The sequence below is a fragment of the Dysidea avara genome, chromosome 11, assembly GCF_963678975.1.
Source record: "Dysidea avara chromosome 11, odDysAvar1.4, whole genome shotgun sequence".
NCBI lineage: Eukaryota > Metazoa > Porifera > Demospongiae > Dictyoceratida > Dysideidae > Dysidea > Dysidea avara.
The window spans coordinates 15,592,780-15,613,050 of NC_089282.1; the positions used below are offsets into that span (position 1 = coordinate 15,592,780).

General features: G+C 39.9%; 2 protein-coding genes and 2 long non-coding RNA genes across 5 annotated transcripts; 1 reads left to right on the forward strand and 3 right to left on the reverse strand.

Moving 5' to 3' along the window:
* Window positions 1–1,704: 1,704 nt before the first annotated feature.
* On the reverse strand, window positions 1,705–2,288 carry LOC136239613 (uncharacterized). The gene is made up of 5 exons (XR_010693535.1): window positions 2,216–2,288; window positions 2,073–2,165; window positions 1,934–2,021; window positions 1,812–1,880; window positions 1,705–1,760 (listed from the first exon to the last, which is right to left on the reverse strand). It is a non-coding gene; the product is annotated as an uncharacterized lncRNA (long non-coding RNA).
* Window positions 2,289–4,557: 2,269 nt separating this feature from the next.
* Window positions 4,558–6,854, forward strand: LOC136237713 (zinc finger BED domain-containing protein 4-like). The gene is made up of 4 exons (XM_066027927.1): window positions 4,558–4,892; window positions 4,955–5,055; window positions 5,123–5,429; window positions 6,773–6,854. Exons 1-4 carry the CDS (start codon window positions 4,558–4,560, stop codon window positions 6,852–6,854), a joined length of 825 nt encoding a protein of 274 aa, XP_065883999.1.
* Window positions 6,855–8,052: 1,198 nt separating this feature from the next.
* LOC136238862 (uncharacterized) lies at window positions 8,053–10,302 on the reverse strand. Of its 2 annotated transcripts, XR_010693232.1 has the most exons (5): window positions 10,045–10,302; window positions 9,497–9,575; window positions 9,217–9,352; window positions 8,576–8,709; window positions 8,053–8,392 (listed from the first exon to the last, which is right to left on the reverse strand). It is a non-coding gene; the product is annotated as an uncharacterized lncRNA (long non-coding RNA). The 2 variants fall into 2 exon arrangements; XR_010693231.1 differs by having other exon boundaries at window positions 9,217–9,575.
* Window positions 10,303–12,957: 2,655 nt separating this feature from the next.
* On the reverse strand, window positions 12,958–18,156 carry LOC136237714 (uncharacterized). The gene is made up of 4 exons (XM_066027928.1): window positions 18,020–18,156; window positions 17,067–17,946; window positions 16,284–16,944; window positions 12,958–16,136 (listed from the first exon to the last, which is right to left on the reverse strand). The coding sequence occupies exons 1-4, from the start codon at window positions 18,154–18,156 to the stop codon at window positions 12,958–12,960; spliced, it is 4,857 nt and encodes a 1,618-aa protein (XP_065884000.1).
* Between the last annotated feature and the right edge of the window lie 2,115 nt (window positions 18,157–20,271).

Consider the following 20,271-nt stretch of genomic DNA (forward strand, 5'->3'; position numbering starts at 1 on the left):
AGGCTTTGCTTTTGTATGTGCGTGTGTGCGTGCGTGTATATGTTGCATACTAGGACATGCATCAACAGTCAATGAACAATGAACTTACAACTGTTACAGAGCTACCGTACCTTGAGGGGGACTGCTGGCCTAATGTCATTGAGGAACAAATTAAGGAGTTGGACTAAGAAGAGAGGACTCAAGCATCTGAAGAAGTACGTAAAAACTGAATGATGCCTTACTAGCTTGCAATCCTTTTAACGGTCAATAAATCTAACAATGCCATTTATTAATAACTAAATTAGAAGTTAAAGCATTGTTGTTTCTGGCTGTATCACCTAGAGCTGGGCGATATCACGGTATTTATTGATATCGGCAATATTCACATTAAACGATATTTGGTAAATCATGGACGATATTATCGCATGCATGAAAATAATAGAATCAATTATAATTGAGCTTGGGGAAATGGTGGAACTCGAAGAAGGTGATGATGAGAGTGACAAAAGCACAACTGAAAATTCGTCGAGTGAATTTGAGTTAGTCTCAAAAAAGAACATGAAGGCACTAGTATATATGGAAGTACTTTGGGTTTGAGGTAGCCGCAAATGGTCAGCCTCTCTTGATGGAAGTACCAAAATGTCGATTATGCTACAATACTGTAGCGGCGAAAGATTCTAATACCACTAATTTACACAGCCACCTGAAGCATAAACACCCTGAGGAACATTCTTTAGTGCAGCGCTAGCGTACCAGTGAAAAGGGGCGGAAGAAAGAGAAAGCACCGGATCCGATCCAACCATCGCTCATGGCTACATGGGATAAACAGAAGCTGTTATCGACGTCGTTTAGGGAGCACAAGGAGTTGACAAAGTCAGTGGCCAAATGCTTAGCCAAAGATATGCTACCTTTGTCCACAGTAGATAAACGTGGTTTTCGAGCAATGTTGTACAAGTTCAATCCAAGGTTCCAGCTACCTACTCAGAAGCATTTCACAAAGGTAGCAATACCATCGTTAGTGTCACAGGTTCAAAATTGAAGGAATAATTGCTGGCAGAGAGTTGGAATATTTTTCAACTACAACTGACATCTGGACATCAGTTTCAGGAGACCCATACATTACTTTAACTTGTCACTTCATTGATAGCAACTGGGTGATCAAGACCTATTGTCTACAATCGCCATACTTACCTGAGGACCACACTGCCATTAATATTTCAGAAGTGCTTGCTGAAACCTTGCAACAATGGAAACTAGAAGAGGGCAGGTTGGTTGGGATTACTACAGACAGTGGCTCAAATGTTAAGGCAGCCTGCGAGATTCTTTGTTGACTACGACTAAGTTGTTTTGGACACAACTTGAATTTGGCAGTTAATAAACACTGTGAAAAAAGCTCAGAATAATAAGTTCTATAGCAGTCTTATTATGTTAGTATTAGAATGAAATAGTACAGCATATATTATTAGATTAGGACTTTACTATAACAAGCTTACTTAAGACAGTCATATATTAGAGATTAAATCACTAGTATAGTGCAGTGTATTATCAGACTATACTAAGCCTATTTCAACCATATATTGGCTACTATACTACTGTATGTTTTTACTTTCTTATAAAATCTGTGGCTACCTTAATTAAATAATTTCTATAATTATATTTGTAATGAATTTAATTCTGTAAATATGTTAAAACCATGCACAATAGGTACAGCTAGTAAATCAATGTCTCCTTGGCAAATGACAGTATCAAATCAATTTTGTTATTTATCAGTCTTTATCCAACTGTAGCAGGTAAGACAGTAAATACAATTAACAAGTTCCATTACTAATTACCTGTATTATTATCACCATGTAGAACTCTGTAACAATCTGATAGTCATCTGGTAGAACTGTCCCACAGCTCTTATAGAAAGATGGTAAATATAATGTGTATTCTAGACAATTGCTGGACTTACAGTTTGTAAAAATAAGAATCTCATAAAACTGAGACCTTGTCTGGAAACCTAGTATTACTATGTAGAACGGCGGCTAGGTCCCACAACTCTATTAAAGATGGTAAATATAATGTGTATACTGAACAATCATTGTACTTACAGTTTGTAACAATCTTGTAAAACTGAGACCGAGTCTGAGACTGACAATCTATGTAGAACTAAGACAAGTCTGATAAGACCAGGTCTCACAACCCTAAATGGAGGCAAGCATAATTCATATTCTGGATTACTTGGTGTACTTACAGTTGTTATCAGTGAGTCTAACCAGACATAAAACGGCTACTTAGTATGTGACTTTGTTGGGCTAATATCATACAAAGTTTTTTGAATGGTCATATCTCAGCCAAGAACAATGATATCAAGCTGTAGCCAGCAGGTATGGTTATAAAGTGTTAAAATAAGTACATTCAAGCATTGATTTATGTTAAATCCCTATTCTTTTGGCTAATGTATAAGCATACCTGCTAGTTGAGTTTGATACATTCTCTCTTGGCTGAGATATAACCATTCAAAAATCTTTGTCTGACATTTGCCCATACCCAAAACTCACAAAAACACTTGTACCATGTGGCCATTTTTATGTCTGTTACGTAAGCTCACAAGAAGCATCTGATGCACTGATAACCAAGTCGTAATCACTAAGTACAATAAAAACAAGGCTACATATAATTTGCATGCTCTCAGTAGACTTACTTTTGTTAGCAATACGAGCATGGTCAGTGAAATAAGGACAAACAAGATGGAACAGGTTCTTGAAAGCACTCAACTCATTTACAGTGCCAGACGTACATGAGGTAACAGCCGTCAGCTGTTGATAAAAAGTAGTGGAAAACATGAGATATGAGACCGGTTCCCAAAAGAAATTAGACCAGTTTCCACAAACCTAACGAAGGTAAATATAAACTGTATACTGGACACTCTCGGTGTACTTACTTACAGATGTTAGCAATAAGAAGAATCTCCTAGAACTGAGACTAAGTCTGTAATTCCTGCCCTATTGAAAAGAAAATGAATAAACCATATTTCAAATGACATCACACGAATTTTCTATTTGGGGGACTCTTATATTTTCGAGTATTATCACCAATGGGGATCGAGATTTCGAAGATTAATATAGAGGCAAACAAACAAGATATTGAGGCAAAACTACCAGGTTTGGTTTTTACAGCAAAGAAACAATAGTAGTTCTTCTAATCTGATGTTAGAGAATAGATTTTATACCCTTATAACTGTACCTGTTAGTTTTAGGTCAATATCTTCCAGGATTGAATAGTGATTTGAATCTTATTAAGCCCCATTGGAACTCTCACTCGAAATTGTTAGAATACCCCAAATAGCTGCTGCAGCCATTTTATTTCATGACGTCATTTGGAATACGGTCTATAAAAACACAATCAGGCATAATGCACTTACAGCTGTAAGTAATTAGAAGATGAGGTTGAACAACTCTGTGAAAAAAGAAAAAATGGCCACATATGGTCGCTACCAGATTCTGTAAAGGAAGCAGCTGCCATTGAAGGAAACTAACACTGCAGATGTTGTATACTGACAACCTGTAGAACTAAGAGGTCCGACAAGAAATTGTGTCTCTGAAGAGATAATATATATACAAAATCATAACAGCAGACCATGCATACTCTTACCGTTGATGGCTGATGAACTGTGTCCACTCGTCATCCACCATGAACTGAGATAACAGGTTATAAAATATGTAATACGTACACAGCAACACCAAAGTTGAATCATTTGCAGGCCATTGTCATACAATACACAATAAAAAATTTAATACGGCTAAACCTATTGTACAAGCTATCATTTTAGTCTAATACTTACTCATCTAGAGCTGTTTTTGATCACTGCCATCATAGGAATTGTTCACTACGTCGCCACTTCACCCAGCAGCGAGCCCAGTAGGGATGTATAGTTGGTGGTCCATAACTATCATTGTGCGGAACATGGCTCATTGGACAATGGCGCTGATCGCTCACACTCTCCGCGAGATACACCGTCATGATCACTCACATTTACAACCTGTCAGGATCTGATACAACAAGATGGCAACTTAATTGCATCTGATACACATGCGTACACTACTGACCCCTTCAATTTTAAACAAGCATTACTACAAACTTTTGCAAGTGTGCTAACTGTGCAAGAAAATCTGGATTTGTATGACTCTTAGAAAGAATTGATTGAATAATTAATTTTTCTGGTACTATATGCTTTGCCGTATGGAAATGTGTACATATGAAATTATCACAACAAAGCTAGCTATAGTGATTAACAGAAGTGTACTTATTGCAAAATCATCATGACTTTGTTTGATACAGAAAAACTCTTAAGTCACATGCTGTCTGTATAAACAAAAGTCCATGAATAATGAGATGGTGAAGCTAAAAAGTTATCACATTTAGTTAAGTAAACAAAGCCATACAAAGAATGTGTCTAAAGTATAATCTGTTTCCCATAATATAAGATGGGGTTATACTAAAGTATAAGATAGTTAGTATAATGTAAGACTATACTGAGATTATTTGTATAGTTTAAGCCATTAGATTACCATCTTATATTCCTCTTTTTTCACAATGAAAGGCCTAAATGATTCTCATGTCCAACGAGCATTGAAAGTGTGCAGAAGTATGGTTGCAGCCTTCTCTCGCAGCTGGAAAAAGAAACGAGACTTGGCGATTGCACAAGGGCAAAAGAACCTTCCAATTTACCAACTCAAACTAAATGCTGTAACACGCTGGGGGTCTGCATACGATATGGTGGAGAGAGTGCTGGAACAGATTGAAGCCAGTAGGATTGTTCGTGGTGCTGACAGGAGCTCATCACATTTGATTCCTACTTGGCAGGACTCTGATGTTCTACAGGCTGTTGCTACAGCAGTCAAACCTCTGAAGGAGATGACTGATGCCCTGTCAGTAGAGAAGTGTCCTACCATATCAACTGTAAAGCCACTGTTAAATCATTTCTCCACAGAAGTACTGAAAAGGAAGATGATGTTGAGTTAACAAAAGAAATAAAAGAAAGGATTAGAGTGGATATGGAGATGAGATATGTTGAGCCTGCACTGGATGCAGGTGTGTATCACCTCTTACAGCTTTCTTGTGCTTTTGGATCCGAGATTTAAATTGGCATATGTTAAAGATAGAGTAAAGGAAGATGTGGAAAAACAAATGCTTGAGTGCTTTTCTAGTGAACGAATCACCACTGAATCAACTGATGAGGATACTACTACTGATCGGCCTCCAGCCAAGAAAGCCAAAGGCTTGAGCAAGATACTTGGTCGGTGCCTTGGTCATAGTTCAGCTGCCCCTTCAACACCTCAAGAGAAAGTGAAGCAACAACTTGATCAGTACTTGTCACATCCTCACCTTGATGTTGAAGAGTGTCCACCTAAGTGGTGGAGAAATGAGTCAAGTCGATACCCTCTGGTTGCTCAACTAGCAAGAAGGTATCTGAGTGTGTGTGCTACAAGTGTTCCAGCTGAACGGGTTTTTAGCTGTGGAGGGAACATTGTATCTGACAAAAGGTCATGCTTAAACCAGACAAAGTGGACAGTTTAGTGTTTCTAGCACTAAATATGAAAGACTAACATTACTTGAGTAACACGATATACATTACAGACTACAGTGCAATAGTTTGATTTTGTAGACTTGTAGTAGCCAGTATAGCCGTAGACTCTGTGTAGTACATATCAGTAGCAGTCTTGAGTACCTACATAAAAAATTAACAGATTTATTTGAAATAATACAATATCATGATAATATTTAGTAATATCGTTGCTCATAATTGGTGATATATCGTCAATGTAAAATTCTTGATATCGCCCAGCTCTAGTATCACCTACTGTTGGGTGTTGGCATATTCTAATGATTTCATGCTGTAAATAGCCTTGTTCTACAATTTAGCTGTTGTAACAAACCTACTAATAAGTATCCCCCTCCCAAAACACCTTTGCTGTAAAAAAAGGCGCATCCAAGAAACTACAAGTAACTGAAAAAAAAACAGCTCAGCTATAGAAAAAGACTAACTGGCAACTGAAAGAGCTGATATCTGGAGCGGCCAAGAATCAATGTTACTACAACTACCAAAGTACCAGATTCATGCGAGAATGCCTTGGCTGAAAAACAGATAAATGAAAGTAAACGGCAACCAAAACAGCAACCAAAACAGCTGATATCTGAAACGGCCAAGAATAAAATTTATGTTGATACAACTAACTACAGTTATTAATGAAGTTGTAACATTGAATCTTAATCATTCAACTGTGTTCTATACATTCATCCCTGCTACGTCGTAAATTAATTCTTTGTAACTCTAATTGGCTGGTAATTTGGCCGCCTTTTTCAATAGTCAGTATAAAAAAAAGGCGGCCAAATTACCAGTCAATTAGAGTTACAAAGAATTAATTTACGATGTAGCAGGGATGAATGTATAGAACACAGTTGAATGATTAAGATTCAATGTTACAACTTCATTAATAACTGTAGTTAGTTGTATCAACATAAATTTTATTCTTGGCCGCTTCAGATATCAGCTGTTTTTGTTGCCGGTTACTTTCATTTATCTGTTTTTCAGCCAAGGTATTCTTGCATGAATCTGGTACTTTGGTAGTTGTAGTAACATTGATTTTTGGCCGCTCCAGATATCAGCTCTTTCAGTTGCCAGTTAGTCTTTTTCTATAGCTGAGCTGTTTTTTTTTCAGTTACTTGTAGTTTCTTGGACGCGCCTTTTTTTACAGCAAAGGTGTTTTGGGGGGATATCACTAATTTTTATCAGTTATATAATTTACAGACTCAACTTGATTGATCAAGCCATGGGAATGTATGATGAATTCTGCATTGTAGAGGTGTTGAGACCAAACACAAAGTGGTAAACATATATCATACATTCCTATAGTAGCTGTGAATTGTTATTAGAACCAGGGCTGGTGGAAACTGCAATTTACTGGTCAGGCCAAGTAATAGCTACAGTCAGGGTTACCACTAAAGATGTATGTAATACACTTATTTGCAAAGCATGCTTTACTAGGTTGTCTGGGAGGATACCAAATCTAAAAAAAAATTGACATAGCAACTCTGAGATTACATCTGGGAATGTTTTCAGACAGAAATTTAGCACTTTCTGCTATTTTATTTGATGACTGTTCTATTAGAGTATTTTATTGCCTGACTGTTCTATTAGAATATATTGATACTTTTCCATGAATAAAACCTACTATGGCCACTACCATAGTGGCCGTAGCATCCTTAGGACAATTCAGCAACTTGGTTTGCCACTCACAGCACAAGATGCTTTGCTGAGGGTCTATTACAGAGATCACAAATGTGGTACACCACATTATGCTATTTTCATTTCAGTACATAGACACATGCATACATCATCATTATAATATTATACAAGCACAAGGCACACACACACACACAAAATGTGCAAACACTATCAAGACTCACGGTAGTGAGGCATGCGGCCAAGAAACTACAAAGCGCACGCCATAATTAAAAAACGCGCGCGGCTACTACTGTGAGTTATTTACATGTAGGGACGGTTTCGTAATTTTATCCCTGAATTACACAATCATTCCCATTAGAAATGTGTTGTACAGCGGGCGTCGTAATTGTAAATGAGTGGTTATCTTGTCGCAACAGTGAAAATAAGACCAGGTTCACTTTATTACGCTGATATCTCGGCTTGCGTTAGCGTTATCACCATTATTATGATTGAATATAACTACCGTTCGTGGAGTATATAATACTGGCACAGGAGTTTTCTAGTACTGGACTCCCTGTATAGCGGATTTTGCTTACCAAACGCCTAATCCAAATGATAACTTTTAAAGACGCGGCATGGACACAAACCCAACACTCATATAAACGTACTGTGAAAGCGTGAAGAACGTAACTTCCCTAGGGAGCGTGTTTTCAGGATAATTTTATTTAGCGCCACCCATGCACTATCACGTGATTGCCTTTATTCGTGTAGACATTGTCACTCCCAATTAGGATCTAATTTTCTGACGAAACAGTGTTCATGCAGAGTAAAACCAGACAGCTAGTGATTAACATATCATATCACACAGGTTAATTGATACATGCAACAATACAGTATTTCACAAAATGCACTTTTAAAAATAAACCACTGTCTCATGTTGGTAGACAAATAAGAAATGATTATTGGCTTTGCTTCATCTGCCATTGTGTACTTGAGGGGACACCAATCCTCAGTACTGCCAAGAAGGGGATGGGGGTGGGGTGGGGGTGCAACTGGGGCAGTCTGCAAATTTTCTCCCGGCCTAGATGGAACACCCTTGCCACCACCCCCATTGGCTGTCAAGTGCTGGACAGTTGAATAACACCAGATGACAAACAGAGGAATCCACCACTGTCGCCCCCTATTCCACTCTGGGTCACATACCTGGATTTAAGAATAACGATATGAAGTTACGACCAAATACAAAGCTAGTACAACCAATATGTTGTGTACACATGTATATTTTAATGTCCATGTATATTTTAATGTCCATGTATATTGTGTGTGCGTCTCGTGCTCATGTACAGTATGTGTGTGAGTGCAAAAAGTACACGTGCACATGCGTACCGGTTTGTAATTGATCTCCTTTACAAAAAGTTTGGTCCGTTCACAAACAACCTGTGCTGCAAGTGGCAAACCATCAGTAATCCTAGCTAATGGGGTGCCTTCCCCAATAAACCAATGCCTAAATTTCACTGGACCTGTCAAGAAAAACAACATGTTAATTGTGTGGTCAATCTAAACCTAGGTAACAAGTTTGGCATGCACTATACAGCACATTAACCATGCACAGACAGTCAAAGGTTCTACAAAATCTCATTGCACATCAATGTACCTGGAAAACCAGGATAATCAGGGTAGTCTCATGATCTAGATACTGGTGGTTAGAGCCATTACTAGTAATTGATCTGTAAAATAACTAGTGGTGGGACAAATGTCTGAAAATTCAAACATTTGTTCATTAAGGAGATATGTGACAAATGCATTTTACCAACAAACATTCGTTAGCATGGTTACTATGGTACATAAGCATAGTAACATTTTTAGGAAACAAATTCAGTTGAATTTAGATTACCACACTACTGAGAACACATCTGTAAACAGCAAGTTGGCAAAGTGGGCACTACAAGTACAAAGAGATTAATGTGCAAAAATGTGGACGCTTAAAACTCAAGATACTCAAACATGAGTCCCTGAAAGAAACTGACCTGGAGAATTACAATGCTAATTATAATACATGTAATCATTGGTCCCAATCTGCCAATAACACAGACATCTGCAATATGGTTCCATTCCTTCTTTTTTGATATAATTTAATGATGCAGTAGACCACAATAATGAGACCTTGAAAATGCAGGATAATATCATGCAGTTATGACCTCATAGTATAAACAACAAATTCACACTAAAAATATGTAACACAATTTTTCTTTCACCAGGCAAGGTCAATTTCAACATCTGGTAAAACCATCACCTAGGGAAACTTACTTCAGTACTTCTTACATGAAGAAACATGTGCTGCCTGACTTTAACACATACAACAGTGTGAGGTAGACCTTCAAGTGGCCTGCAGAAACAACCATCGGGACATCTGATAAATATATCAAAAGAAATAACTTGTTTTGCTCTTTGCACAGTTTAGTATATAACAGGAGCACATTTAACAACTAGCAACCACCCAAGGGGTCCACAACTATGGGGTTTCGATAGACGTGATTCGGAAATCACACTGAATCTGTGATTCCTGGTGCTAATTTTATTGATTCTCGTTTCCAATAAGGATACAAACATAGAAATATGGAGAAGCACACAGATTTACAGGAAATTTTTAACAAATTGTGATTCCTGATTCCAGAATCACGTCTGAACCATCGACGTGATTCCTAGAGTTGCGGATGCCTCGCAACCACCATCTGAGGTTCCTAATATGCACTAACTCTAATTAATTCACTCATGTTCAGCCAAGACTGAAGAGAAGGGCTGAAACACCTTATTTACACACATACAAAAACATTTCATAAGCGATATTAACTTACAGTTAGATCTACACCCTTTCGCAAAGTAGGTCACAATCAAAGTGATGCACCATTTCGTATTTGGTCATACCACTTCATACACGTGTCATACCAGGCAGTAGATTTTAGAGGCACGTCAACCCATACAGCAGGCCATAGGGTGCATGACACTCAGATTTCATGGTCAGTGACGTATACAAGGGTGGGCATATGGGCATTTACCGTTCCTTGCCCGACCATCATCAATTACAACTTGTGCTAGCAGGGGAAGTCCCTTGGAAAGTCCCTTTCACACCTCAAGTAGCGCACGTGAAGACTAGTAAATGTGTGTCGGTACTCTTATGGATCATGAGTTTCGTGACCATGTGTCCTTTGACCGAAGATGCCGGTGAGAGTACACAATTAATACACTTGAATCCACTGTACCGTGGTGGTCTGTCTGATGATGTTGTCTCCTCCTCCAGTTTTCCATCTTAGGTAAATAATTTAATAAATAATAATGTGAATTGTTCTTAGTAGCTTTTATATGGAAGAACAGCTATGCCAAATTATTTGAGCTAAAAAATCGTCCGTACAGTTAACCAAATCCTGGCTTTAAAGGTGCTTATTCAATTAATCTTATTCAATTTCAAAGGGAAAAATTTTTAAAAACTATTCTGCGAGGGATATGCATAATCCAGCAGATATGCACCCATCATCCCTTCTAAAAGTTGTTTCCTATGGTACTCAAACACACCAGTACAGTCTACCAACATACCAAAATGTAATCATATTATGGGATAAATCATGCACACATTAACATAACAATGGTAATACAGTACAAAAGCAATTAATATTGATTTCACGATTATTGTAATTGAATATGATGTCAGTGATAATCCTTCACTCTCCAGTACCTCTGTTTCAAGCATTGCAAGAACTTTTTAACATCTAGTAAGGGAACTACCTGCTCACCTACGAGAGCATTGTGATATTAACTTGTTTACATCAATATGTCGTGTATATGTGTGGACATGTGTAGTATGTATAGTGTTTGCACATTTTGTGTGTGTGCGTGTGTGTGTGTGTGTGTGTGCCTTGTACTTGTATAATAGTTATTATGATGATGATGTATGTGTGTGTCTATGTACTGAAATGAAAATAGTATAATGTGGTGTACCACATTTGTGATCTCTGTGTTGTGAGTGGCAAACCAAGTTGCTGATTTGTCCTAAGGACACTACAGCCACTATGGCAGTGGCCATAGTAGGTTTTATTCATGGAAAAGTATCAATATATTCTAATAGAACAGTCAGGCAATAAAATATTCTAATAGAACAGTCATCAAATAAAATAGCAGAAAGTGCTAAATTTCTGTCTGAAAACACTCCCAGATGTAATCTCAGAGTTGCTATGTCAATTTTTTTTTCAGAATTGGTATCCACCCAGACAACCTAGTAAAGCATGGTTTACAAATAAGTGTATTACATACATCTTTAGTGGTAACCCTGACTGTAGCTGTTACTTGGCCTGACCAGTAAATTGCAGTTTTCACCAGCCCTGGTTCTAATAACAATTCACAGCTACTATAGGAATGTATGATATATGTTCACCACTTTGTGTTTGGTCTCAACACCTCTACAATGCAGAATTCATCATACATCCCCATGGCTTGATCAATCAAGTTGAGTCAGTAAAATTATATAACTGATAAAAATTAGTGATATCCCCCCCCCAAAACACCTTTGCTGTAAAAAAAGGTGCATCCAAGAAACTACAAGTAACAGAAAAAAAAAATCAGCTCAGCTATAGTAAAAGACTAACTGGCAACTGAAAGAGCTGATATCTGGAGCGGCCAAGAATCAATGTTACTATACAACTACCAAAGTACCAAATTCATGCGAGGATGCCTTGGCTGAAAAACAGGTAAATGAAAGTAACCGGCAACAAAAACAGCTGATATCTGAAGCGGCCAAGAATAAAATTTATGTTGATACAACTAACTACAGTTATTAATGAAGTTGTAACATTAAATCTTAATCATTCAACTGTGCTCTATACATTCATCCCTGCTACATTGTAAATTAATTCTTTGTAACTCTAATTGGCTGGTAGTTTGGCTGCCTTTTTCAATAGTCAGTATAAAGAAAAAAAGGCAGCCAAATTACCAGCCAATTAGAGTTACAAAGAATTAATTTACGATGTAGCAAGGATGAATGTATAGAACACAGTTGAATGATTAAGATTCAATGTTACAACTTCATTAATAACTGTAGTTAGTTGTATCAACATAAATTTTACTCTTGGCCGCTTCAGTTATCCGCTGTTTTGGTTGCCGGTTACTTTCATTTACCTGTTTTTCAGCCAAGGCATTCTCGCATGAATTTGGTACTTTGGTAGTTACATTGATTCTTGGCCGCTCCAGATATCAGCTCTTTCAGTTGCCAGTTAGTCTTTTACTATAGCTGAGCTGTTTTTTTTTCAGTTACTTGTAGTTTCTTGGACGACTATTTTTTTACAGCAAAGGTGTTTTTTTTGGGGGGGGGTACATACTACACATGTCAACACATATACACGACATATTGATGTAAACAAGTTAATATCACAATGCTCTCGTAGATGAGCTGGGAGTTCCCTTACTAGATGTTAAAAAGTTCTTGCAGTGCTTGAAACAGAGGTACTGGAGAGTGAAGGATTATCACTGACATCATATTCAATCACAATAATTGTTGCAATGTGAAATCAATATTAATTGCTTATTGACGGGTATAGTGGTACCTGTGGGGAAAGGTATCCTGGTTACAGCATCAAATGACAATGCTAACGCTAGCTGGAACGAGGAGGTTCTCCGTTACACGTGTTCACTACAACTCTTAATAACGCACTATACACACGTGAGCATAATAATACAGAAACCCACAATAACTACAATAACTGTTACTTAATAGTTAGTGTTCAGATCTTCGGGACATCTTCCGGGGGGGGGGCACGTAAGGTTGCAATCCACTGCTTCACCAGCTGTTGTCCCTTCTTGGCTGCCTCACGTGTTGGTCGACAAACAGGGGTATCAATTGTAGACTGTCCTGGTTGATCATCAGCTGGTGTATTTGTAGATGTCTCTTCCATTATTTCAAGTGGATACAGACGAGCGATTGGACGGTTAGTTCTGCCAGTAGTAGTGCGTATATTGGCAGACCGGATCATCCCATCAGCACCCTTGTTGACTGATTCGATTACTGCCATTCTCCAGTTGATCCTTGCTGCATCATCATGGACAAGCACTATATCTCCTGCTTTGACCTCTTGGTGATTATTGCCAGTTACTCTGTGTGTCTCCCTTAACGCTGTGAGATATTCACGTTTCCATCGGTTTTCAAAGTGTTGGATTATAATAGCCTGTCTCTTAGCTCTGTGTCTGACCTCAGGACCATTCATATAATCGGGATCACAAATCTCATCTTCCTGTACAGTGGTATGGGGCAGTTTGACAATTCTCCGGCCATGGAGTAAATGTGAGGGAGTTATTGGACTCAAATCACTGATGTCAGGTGACACATATGTAAGTGGGCGGTCATTTAGGATCGCTTCCACCTCAACAGTAATGGTTTGCAGACTCTCTAGAGTGGCATGTGTCCTGCCCAATGTCTTCTTTAGAGTAGATTTAGTTAAGCCTATGAGACGCTCCCGAAAGCCCCCAAACCATGGGGCACGCTTGGGTATGAACTTCCACTCCACTCCCTTATGTGCAAGAGCATCAGACAATTCAGTAGATGTGAGCAATGCTTTCAGTTCCTCTGCTGCTTCCAAAAAAGTAGAGCCATTGTCTGATAGTAGTAACCTAGGGAGGGATCTTCTTCCAGCAAATCTACGAAATGCTTGTAGAAAGCATTCTACTGACAGGTCGTTGACAATTTCCAAGTGGACTGCTCGGCATACAGCACAGGTAAACAAACAGAGGTAAACCTTACGTTCTCCTTCAGTGGTACGGACGTACAATGCGCCAGTAAAATCCACTCTAGTAATGTTGAAGGGATCTGTGTAAGTGACTCTGGATTTCACAAGTGGAGGGGGATCAGGAATGGTGTAAGGCTTTCCACTAGATTTCTTGCATACCACACACTTACGGATAATGGACTTAATCCGTTGGCGAGCAGAAGGTATCCAATAGGTTTGCCGTAAGGTGGTCAATGTTGCATTAACTCCGCTGTGAAGATGTTTGATGTGAGCATTCTGGATGACGAGTGTTGTAAAATGATGGTGTGTTGGCAGTATGTAGGGAAATTTAGCAAGTTCTGAAAGGGGTGCATTGTGAATGCGCCCTCCGCAACGTAGAAGGTTGTTGTTGTCAAGAAATAATCTCAGTTGCCTTACTAGTGGTAAACGGTTGCGGCCTGATGGTATGTTGGTTATTTCCTTGGCAAAGACAGTGTTTTGGGTATCATGTATCCATTTAAGGTTAGCTTGTGTTAACTCAGATGCTGTTAGAGATCCTGTCTTTTGTGATGAGCTAGAATGTTTGGCATTGTTAATGAATCGACACACAAAGGCAGTAACAGCTAGTAATTTGTTTAACTTACTGAAATGTGTTACATCTATGAGATGATGGAGTCCAGCCTTAGGTGCTTCAGTGGTGTCAACTGGTAGAACATCAACCTCTTCATCTGTGTCTGTTTGTATGAGTAGTGTTTCTGCATTTGGCCATATTGGCCATCTGGATGGTGAAGTTAACCATGTTGGACCATGTTTCCATTGAATAGACAAGTTCAATTGATCAAAGGTTATTCCTCGGGTGAGCAGGTCAGCCGGATTATCAGCAGATGGGCAGTATTTCCATTCCGTTGAAACTGATCGTATTTCCTTGACACGATTGCTGACAAAGGGCTTCAATGGTTTCTTGCTGGTAATCCAGGAGAGAACAATCTGGCTGTCTGACCAGAAACAAACATTAGTGCCAATGTTGATAGATGTTGAGATAAAGCTGTACAGTCTTGTGCCAAGTACAGCAGCCATCAACTCGAGTCTAGGTAGTGTGTGCTGCTTGAGGGGTGCAGCTCTTGCTTTCAACATTAGTATTGCCGATTGTGTTCCTTGTTGAAGGTATGCTACAGCTCCATATGCATGTGGACTGGCATCTGCAAAGATGTGCAGTATAACTTCAGCCGATGGTGTTATCGTAATGCACTGGCGTGGAAATTGCATTACTGTGGCTTGGGTAATGTCTGTGGCAATTTTGAACCAGGTCTTACTCAGATCGTCACTCAGTAACATGTCCCATTTCAATTCTTGCTGCCATAGTTGTTGTAGGAACAATTTGGCGGCAATAGTAACAGGTGTTATTAGTCCTAGTGGATCAAAGATGCTGGAGGTCCACTTCAAGATTTCTCTCTTCGTTGCCATCAAGGTGAACATTGTGGTATCTGGATCAGGTAAAGCACATATTGTGTCTGAGTGAGTGTCCCACCACAAGCCAAGTACTTTAACTGGATTCGTGCTGTCAGCTACATTGCGTGCAAGTGCCACACTGTTCAATTGTGTACTGTTGGATGCCCAGGACCGCAAATTAAAGCTAGCACTGCCTAGAATGGATCTGGATTGCTTGAAGTATTCAACAGCAGCTTCTTCATTGCAGGAGCCTGACACTACATTGTCAACATAGATATTACAAAGGAGATCTCTGGATGTTGAAGAGTTGTTCTGGTTCAGATGGTGGTGTATGGTAGCATTGAGCATAAAGGGAGAGCATGTTGCTCCAAATAATACAACCTTAAATCGGAATGTCACAAAGGGGCTGGTCGGATCACTTGGGTTGGAAAGCCAAAGGAAACGAGTAAAGTCTCTGTCTGCTTCATCTAGATGTACGTGCAAGAATGCCTTTTCTATATCTGCAGAAAACGTGAAGTTGTGTAGACGGAAACGTAATAGGATTGAGCAAAGATCATTCAGGAATGGAGGTCCAGAGTTGAGACAATCATTCAGACTAGGTGTATTTGGTGATGGTTTACAGCTGCAGTCATACACAATTCGGATTGGTGTAGTTGCTGATTCCTTTCTCACAGGGTGGTGAGGAATATAGTGCACAGAGTTGGATGTAGACCTTTCATCAACTCTCTCAATAAACCCCTTCCTTTCCTGTTCTTCAATGATGTTACCATAAATTCTGAGCAGGTGAGGAGTTTTGGCCAGTCAATAGATCATAGATCTGGTGCGCTTGGCACAGATGATGTAATTAGATGGTAGAGCAGGGTGGTTAGTCTTCCACGGAAACTTGAGACAGTACGTACCATCAGATTGTAGTGTGATGTTGTTGTTCAAGAATTCTTGTAGAAAATCTGTATCAGTGTTCTGTTTCATTGGTGTGGTGCCGATAGATTCCATCTTCCAGAAGTTGTCACAGTCTGTATCTTCAGTGATACAAGAAAATGTCAGAACCTGTGTGCAGGTGATGTAGGCTGATTGGGGAAGGGGCAGTGGACCAGATAGGAGATAACCCAATCTTGATTGAACAGCAGTTGGTCCATTGCCACGGATTATTCTATCTTGTATGAATTGCCAATAATAGTCCGCTCCAATCAAAATGGAAATGTGGAAATTCTCATCACTGGTCATGGGATGTGCTAGTGGCAATTCCTGTAGATACGGAAGCTTGTCTAGATGAGTACGGACACTGTTTCGAATTGGAGCAGCAAGTTTTGGTACAATTAACGCTGATATAGGTATGTGGCCATTGTGAAGTGTTTCAATTAGCACAGATGCTATGGCTAGTCTTCTGGAAGTTGATACTTGTTCACCAAAGGATGATACAGAGATGTTCTCGTGTTTGCTGGGTTGGAGTTGTAGTTGGTTGGCAAGCTCTTGAGTGATAAAGGAGCGTTGGGCACCCTCATCGAATAGGATGTGGCCTTCCACAGTGGTTTCTCCAGCTGACACATTGGCAATAGCTGTCTTTAACAGGCAGACACTGGTGGAAAGTGCAGAAGTGATGTAGTGTCTGCTGCTTCATTGTGAGTTCTAGCAGTAACTGTATGGCTTGCAGTGGTGGTATTCTGAGGAACTGTTTGAGTTACAGTGGTGGTGGCCTGAGGAACTGTATGAGCTGCAGTAGTAACTGTCTGAGGAACTGTATGAACTGGTGTGACAGGTGGCATCTGTGAATGTGGTTCAATGTTAGTGGTGAAGGCATGGCATAGACTCGTATGGTGTTTCTTATGACAATCTCTGCAGGTAAACTTTGAAGTGCATTGGGACACCCTGTGACGTGCCAGACAATTGAAACAAAGACATGCATTCTTGATAATGGTGAGACGTTCCTTGGGGGATGAGATTGTTGTGCACTGATTAGGTCTATGCATCCCTTTACAAAAAACACAGGTGGGCTCCTTCTTGGGTCTTTCACGTGTCATCCCTTTGTTGGTGGTCATATGGAAGGAACTGGTAGTCGATATAGGATGTGTCTTTCGGCCAGAGTGTTGGCCAGCTTCAAATATGTGTATTTCCTTCAAGATACTACTCATTAGTTCGTTAATGTTCCACTCGGTGTTGTAGTGGTCTCGAGCCATACGTGCTTTAGTATCAGCTGGTAGTTTGTTTAAAATCACAGTAGTTAGCAACGTACCGTAGGAATCAGAAGACGTTCCCAATGCTGAAAGTGATCTTGTGTGACTTTGAATAGTGTCGTAGAACGATTGTAGACTGCTCAAATTATTGGATGGGGCTGGTACATTTAACAGTGCTTCCATATGAGCATCAACTAGCTTGAATTGCTGACCAAACCTTTCTTTCAGAACGGCAACTGATTCTACATAGTTCCTGTCAGTTAGGGGAAACCTACTAATTACTTGAGCTGCGTCTCCTTCCAGCTGGGCACGAAGGTAAGCAAACTTCTGGACGTTTGAAAGATTGGGATTTGAGTCCACTCCAGCAGTAAGAGTCCCAGAATGTCTGCCACTGCAATGCACTTCCATTGAAGGTTGGTAGCGTTAATTTTGGAAGCCTACTAAAGTTGTGTGTATCTCTTGACTGAGAGGTGTCAATAGCTTGATTAGCAGTGTCCTTCTTCAATTGTGCTGGCTCAGCAGCCAATGTGTGTACTGGCTTCTTGACTACTTCAGTCTCTTGCATTGAATCAGTCTCTTGCATTGTATCAGTCTCTGTCATAGGCGGATCTGAGGGGGGGCCAAGGGGTGCTGTGCCCCCCTTGGCCCTTCCCTTGCCCCCCTTGGCCCTTCCCTTGCCCCCCTTGGACTCACAGTACTATATTGATACCAGAAACTGGAATCATTCACACTGTATTCAGAAGTATAGAAAGCCAATGGGCAAATAGAAGACAACAGTTATAAATGTACTTTATAATTATACTGTACACTGTAAAGAAAGTAAGTTTAAGTTTTTGTGCCAAGATCGAGATACTCTAATAGAGCAGTCACTACTCTAATAGAACAGTCACAATTCTAATGTCATAACAATACTAGCTACACCTTTATATTTTGATTTAGTACACTTTACCATCAAACAGGTTTTATCTCAGATAGGCTAACTAATCTTTATGTACATTGGAAACATACACTTTTTAGCTAAATGTTACCAAAAATGCTCCCAAATTCAAACCTAGGAGGTTTAATTTTAAATTTTTTTCTCTAACTACATTCTTAAAATTGTATGTCTATCATTCACCCAGCTATACTGAATATAATTATGCAACTGAGTATAACCTGTGTACTAGAATTCCTGAATAGACACTGTTGTACACTAAAACTTTTTGCCCCCCATTGGCCCCCCCTGACAGTGCCTCCTAGATCCGCCTATGGTCTCTGTAGTAGCTGAGGGTGGGTGGGATGTCAGGGTCTGGTGATCACGTTCTTGAATAACTGAGACTGGGGGCTGACTAGCCTTCCTGACAAATTCTTCCACAAACGCGATTTTCTCTTTCAGCTCTGACAGGTGGAGGTCTGCATCAGTAAGTTCAGTTTCTAACTCCCCTTCGTCTTGGATAGTTGCCGAAATGTCGTCGTTCAGTTTACTAATAATGGCCTTCTTTGTCTTAAGCTGTGCAACTGTAGTAGCGAACACCAACCTTCGTGAGTCCGAGACAACTTCTGAGTTTACGGCACTTAGTTCGCATGATATCGCTTCTTCCACCTTCGCCAGTAACTTTGTTATGCTAGCCTTGCAACTCCGTCTCTTGACGCGGAAGCGTTGTGTATCCTCCATCCGGTTTGTCACAGCACCAATGACGGGTATAGTGGTACCTGTGGGGAAAGGTATCCTGGTTACAGCATCAAATGACAATGCTAACGCTAGCTGGAACGAGGAGGTTCTCCGTTACACGTGTTCACTACAACTCTTAATAACGCACTACACACGTGAGCATAATAATACAGAAACCCACAATAACTACAATAACTGTTACTTAATAGTTAGTGTTCAGATCTTCGGGACACTTATGTACTGTATTACCATTGTTATGTTAATGTGCATGATTTATCTCACAATATGATTACCTTTTGGTATGTTGGTAGACTGTACTGGTGTGTTTGAGTACCAGCGTTGAAACCGGGTCACTACTGCTGACCCGGATGACCCACTGACCCGGATAGCAATCCGGGTCAGACCCGGATTTGACCCGGATCTGACCAGGATTAAATTAAGCCGAGGCGCGCGATAAGAGCTATGTTTCGGGTATTCTCGAGCGAGCGAGGCTACGTTTTGAGCGTTCGATTCGTGTTGAGTAAACGAGTAGTTACGTGATAACTAAGCCGGTAAGTTTAGAATTTAAAATCAGTCAGTGGGTTTGGTCGGTGGGTATATTATCTATGGTTCCACGTAGCTACTGTGAGTTTACAGACAGCAATTGGGTGTGGCTTCATACATACTTAGTATTGCAATTTCCCAATATATTAAAATGGGTGTGGCTCACAAAAGTACTTAATATCTTGCTGCAAGACTAGACCTAGACTATATACAACTCATACATTAATTGATTAGTGGGCGTGGCTCCACGTAAGCTTGCAGACAGAAACGGACACAGTTTCATGTTACAGACTGCACTTACTAATAAATGGGCGTGGCTGAGCGTATGTTTGCAACGCGATAAGTGGGCGTGGCTCATGAAAGAGCTACGCGACTAGCGTTTATAGGTTCCACGTCGTCAAACGATCAATTTCGTTTCTCACGTGATCCAATCCGGGTCAGACCCGGATAATTTGTAAACCGGGTCAGACCCGGATGACCCGGAGAAAATGTGACCCGGTTGACCCGGATGACCCGGAAGAC

Bases quoted from the DNA above. Each gene is read 5' to 3' on its own strand.
- LOC136237714 (XM_066027928.1), bottom strand. From the start codon at position 18,156: ATGACAGAGACTGATACAATGCAAGAGACTGATTCAATGCAAGAGACT. The intron at 17,947-18,019 runs GTCAAGAGATAC...AGTGCATTGCAG, and splicing joins CAAGCTATTGACACCTCTCA to TGGCAGACATTCTGGGACTC. The intron at 16,137-16,283 runs GTACGTACTGTC...ACATCATTGAAG, and splicing joins CATCACACTACAATCTGATG to AACAGGAAAGGAAGGGGTTT.
- LOC136237713 (XM_066027927.1), top strand. From the start codon at position 4,558: ATGAAAGGCCTAAATGATTCTCATGTCCAACGAGCATTGAAAGTGTGC. The intron at 5,056-5,122 runs GTGTGTATCACC...CATATGTTAAAG, and splicing joins TGAGCCTGCACTGGATGCAG to ATAGAGTAAAGGAAGATGTG. The intron at 5,430-6,772 runs GTATCTGAGTGT...TATAATTTACAG, and splicing joins GTTGCTCAACTAGCAAGAAG to ACTCAACTTGATTGATCAAG.